This window comes from Gymnoscopelus microlampas, assembly GCF_963454915.1.
Source record: "Gymnoscopelus microlampas genome assembly, chromosome: 1".
NCBI lineage: Eukaryota > Metazoa > Chordata > Actinopteri > Myctophiformes > Myctophidae > Gymnoscopelus > Gymnoscopelus microlampas.
In genome coordinates this window covers 21,689,371-21,694,061 of record NC_139962.1, presented here as the reverse complement: position 1 = coordinate 21,694,061, position 4,691 = coordinate 21,689,371, and the positions used below count along the sequence as shown (strand labels likewise).

Genomic DNA, 4,691 nt, shown 5'->3' with positions numbered 1-4,691 from the left:
TACAAAGTCTCATGTAAGCCAGACCCCTTGGGTCTGGCAATAATGGTCAGTATCACAAAGTGCTGTAGTGACGTCAGAGGTCCGCCCGTCATTATACAAGTATTTAAGGTGCTAGGTTTCACTAGTGTGTGCATTGCACGTCTAGTTCTTCCAGGGAGTTGTCTTCAGATGAAAATAGTAGAAGGAAGGCTGATACATTGATATCCCGGAGAAAAGCAGCAGTCAATATCAACCACAACACGTTCAACAACAGGGTAGAAGCCTATTCTGGGACAGGAGAATAAGCCATGGCTAATATTGTGGTTCAGAGGATCAAGCGGGAGATCAAAGATGTTCATAAAAGAGAAGAGGCAAGTAAAAACCAGATAAAGTTAGATTTAGTGGATGAAAATTTCACCGAGCTGAGAGGGGAGATTGCGGGTCCACCAGACACACCGTATGAAGGTGGAAGGTACCACCTTGAAATAAAGATCCCAAAAACCTATCCATTTAACCCACCAAAGGTGCGGTTCATAACTAAGATATGGCACCCAAACATCAGCTCTGTGACTGGAGCCATATGTCTGGACATTCTAAAGAACCAGTGGACGGCTGCCATGTCTCTGAGGACAGTGCTGTTATCTCTGCAAGCTCTCCTTGCTGCAGCTGAACCAGATGACCCACAGGATGCAGTCGTCGCAGGCCAGTATAAGCAGAACCCAGAGATGTTCTGTCAGACGGCAAGGCTGTGGTCTCACGTGTACGCAGATTCTCCTGTTTCCATTCCCGACTACACACAGAAAATAGATAAACTCTGTGCTATGGGCTTTGAAAGGAATACAGTAATAGTGGCTTTGTCTACACAATCTTGGGACATGAAAACAGCCACAAACATGCTCCTCAGCAACTGAGTCCCAGCCAGGCTTTTGACGATCCCCAAAACCTTCATCAACAGCACCAACTCCGCCCGGTTGCCATTTCACCATTGCATTACAATACATTCAAACTATGTATCTTTGGCAAGAGTTGTTACAAGGGGCATGTTTGTACATACAAATGGTACCACAATCGCCAAATTGCTTCCTACTGTCTCTCGCCATTCTTTACTCTCTTTCAACAACTTAATCAATTCACCCCCTCCCCAAAAAGAGAGAAAAAAGGAAAAAAGAAAAAAAAATCTTAAGATTATCCCTTTCGTGACCTTTCTTTTTGCACTCTTGGCACAAGATAGGTTGTGCATTTTTATTTGCTAAATCATCTTGAAGGAAACAAGAGAAACCCTTCAAACTGCAATTCTTGAGTTATTCTACTGTTTCATCCCAGTTGGACGTTTGAATATTCTTTTGATGGACATTTAATATCCTGACTAAATTCTTGGCTGAATAGATGCAGTTGTGGTGAAAGTGAAAGTGTATGGGGTGTCCTTACTTTAATAGAGACTTCCAACACCTGCAAAGGTTTTGGATGTTTTTACAGAGTGGCTTTGAAGAGGTAGCCATCTATAAGAGTGTGTATGTGTGGCTGTCCGGAGCTAATCCCACAAAACCGTTCAGCATAAAATTCATCGTGCACACATTTTTTTGTTTGCATAATATGTTATATATTTCAAATATTTAGCTTTTTTTTAATCACTTTTTATAAGTCAATGGGGATCTACAGTAGCCTACAGATCTGTGTCTGTGTGTTTCTTGAGCACACTGTCACTATATGCCAACGCGGAATCACCCTTTTTTGTATCTTTCAGAGCCAGGCCGCCTTCCCATCCTTTATAGGACCTAAAATATCCCCTTTCTAAAGTACACAACATATTATTTGCTGTACCTCTAGCATTTCTTGTCTTTGTACGTCTTTGCACTTTATAGTATGTTACCTTTTAATAGGTTTTCCTGGCCAAGGTACATAGTGATATAACTACTGGCACCATTCCTAGGAGAAAACTAAGGCACATCCAGTTCTATTGCAGTCACCTTGATGGCTATGAAACCAGTGTGTATACTGTACAGCTTTGTGGAATAATAAAAACGGTGGAAACCACGCCTCATCGATAACAAACATATTAATAGGGGCGGCGGGGGTATTAAAAACACTGCCTACGTAATATCGGGGCAAAGGCACAGAGATAGCAAATTTCCAATAAGGGTACACCAAATATTTACTTTCAACCCCGGAAAAGGAAGAAACAGCAGCAGCACAAAACTAACACAAGCAACGACTTTATATATCTGTTAACTTCTAAAAATAATGGTTTAACCCATTACCATGCTGATGATAATGGGTTCATGCCCATTTAATACCAGGCAGCAGGCCTGCAATATATGCTTAATATCCCCCCTTTTTTTTTACTGAGGTGACCACGAGTGGAGGTCACAAGAAGTGGACTGCTTAGCATAGATTAACTGAAGACCGTCACAACGTGGGTGCTGCTGTCAGTGGGTGCACTGTTCAACATGCATAAGGACAGATTATGCATGGAGAGGGGAAGGTGTGTGCGCACACACACACACACACACACACACACACCTCCACCGAGTCATGCGTGTGAGAAAAGATGTGTTATGATTGGTTTTGCCCCCTTTAGGTCCAAGTGTCACCAGCCTGGCTCAGTTTGTGAGCTTTTCTAATAATGTTGGTCTTACCTCGACATTATGGAGAGCACATCTGGTCTCAACCTTCACAGCAAATAAAATATATCATCATCTTCCTCTCTCTCTGGGTTCATGGCTGCTCACTTTTACCACACATAGGCCTACTGAGGGCTCATCGCTGTTTGGCAGAAACCTCTAATGTCCAAAGCCGTTACCTTTCAGGAAATTAATAAAAAAATCACACCCAGTGTGAAGAGAGTGGTGCCTTTGAAAGTGTAACTGGTTGCATCCTTGTGTTGCAATCAGCAACAATATGTTGTCACATGACACGTGACAACATATTGTCACGTGTCACGTGAAGCTTGAGCCGTGCTCAAACATACGGACGGACATACGGACACACGGACAAAGTCAAATGTAGGAGTGGTTGGCACCACTCAAAAATCAGTTCCAATAGATCCAATGTATATTATTTAGTCACAAGGTCTTGTTAATACCTACAGACACACACCACTTTCATTTTCACCCAAAAAACAATTGCAAGAAATTGCAGATCTACAAGCTCACAATGTGCTGCATCGCGATACGTTGCGAGCTTGCAGATTGGCTATTTTTCTACTTTTGTGTGACACTGTAGTATGACGAAGTAGGGCATTAATTGACGGTAAAACATACGTTGAAATATGGGGACACAAGGTTTATGCCAGACAACGATGATATGTACTATTAGCTGGATATGAGCAGGTCATGCAGGGCAGAAACACATTGGAGGGGGGTTTGAGATGGTTGGTTGTAATAGAGTTCACCAGGCTAGATGGAACACCTTTCCTGCCCTTGTTCATACAGTATGTCGTCTCCATCTGGCAAACACATTGGGATCCATCAAGTGTCAGAACTCTAACCTTTGCTCCAAACTGCAATGATAAAAATATGGTAGCAGTCTGCTATGTCTGTACTATAGTTTATTTAACAGAAACTTCATATCCTCAGGGATATGATTTGGGGCAGCAGTGGCCTAAGGGTTAGAGAGGAATATGTGTTACCGGAAGGTTCCCAGTTTGATTCCTCCGGACCGGCAGGATAAGTATCTGGGTGGGGAAGTGAGTGGCCACCATGTTTTGATATATGTTTAATTGCCCAGCCCTACACCGGACCCAGAACTCCTCCTTATCTGTTACCATGACTTGGATTTCCTTATCCTGTTAAAAGGAGGGAGGAAAATAAAATCCCAACCAAGTCTCACCTCAGACTGTTTCAGATGCTGCCCAAATGGCTTTTCAGCCAGAAGGCAACTGGTAGTAGGCTGCTGTGGAATAGCTACTTCCCCCCCAGACTATCAGGTTTATGAATGCTCAGACCTTCCAGAAGAACAATAACAAGCTTTGAAAATGATAACTCCCATGTGCTCTAGAGGTAGCCTACCACACAAACAAAGCCCATAGCCCCCCCACCCATACTGTACACCTGCCTTATATTTAAACACACACCAACATAATGTTGCTATTACTGCCACAATGTTGAAGAACCAAAACCAAAGAATTGTACTCTTGTGTACTCATCCTGTTCCCACGTGACCTACTGTAAGCACTTTGTGCCTCATGGCACATAAGGCCTTCTTGTGTATGTCAGAATGAATAATGTGTGGTGATGGTATATGCGTTTTTTCTTGTACCATAATGTGTACTAAGCCTTGCTTCAGCAGGCTATAGACGGTTGATTACTAAGTAATTAGATAACTGTTACTTAGTTATATTTAATTAGTCATTAGACATACGTTCAGTGGCATTGATATCTGTGGATCACGGTGTCTGAACATGTGCTATGGAAGATGGCAAAATATAATTGAAGACGGAGTGCATGTCATCACACCGTGACTAGAAAGTGGACTTCATGTGATTGGTGGTATAAAGATAGAATAACCTTGTATATAATAGAGAGGGGAGGAGTGATTTGCATTTAAATAAGATGACCAGAGAACAACTGCTTAGCTAACCTGTTCATGGACTGCTCTGCAATAAACATCAGCTATTACCTGAAGACCTGTCATCTTCATTAATTCCATCATTATTGACTCAAGGGAACTCAACATGTACTCATACAATGTAACATCCAAAAAGAAGAGAAAAA

General features: G+C 42.2%; 1 protein-coding gene across 3 annotated transcripts; it reads left to right on the top strand.

The window, feature by feature from the left end:
• Nucleotides 1-287: 287 nt before the first annotated feature.
• LOC311046153 (ubiquitin-conjugating enzyme E2 K-like) lies at nt 288-890 on the top strand (the record flags this gene model as incomplete). 3 transcript variants are annotated; one of them, XM_084058308.1, is made up of 2 exons in its annotated part: nt 288-350; nt 504-890. In XM_084058308.1, the coding sequence occupies 2 exons, from the start codon at nt 288-290 to the stop codon at nt 888-890; spliced, it is 450 nt and encodes a 149-aa protein (XP_083914434.1). The 3 variants fall into 3 exon arrangements, with proteins under 3 accessions (XP_083914434.1, XP_083914435.1, XP_083914433.1); XM_084058309.1 differs by having other exon boundaries at nt 288-503; nt 687-890; XM_084058307.1 differs by having other exon boundaries at nt 288-685; nt 815-890.
• Nucleotides 891-4,691: the final 3,801 nt, after the last annotated feature.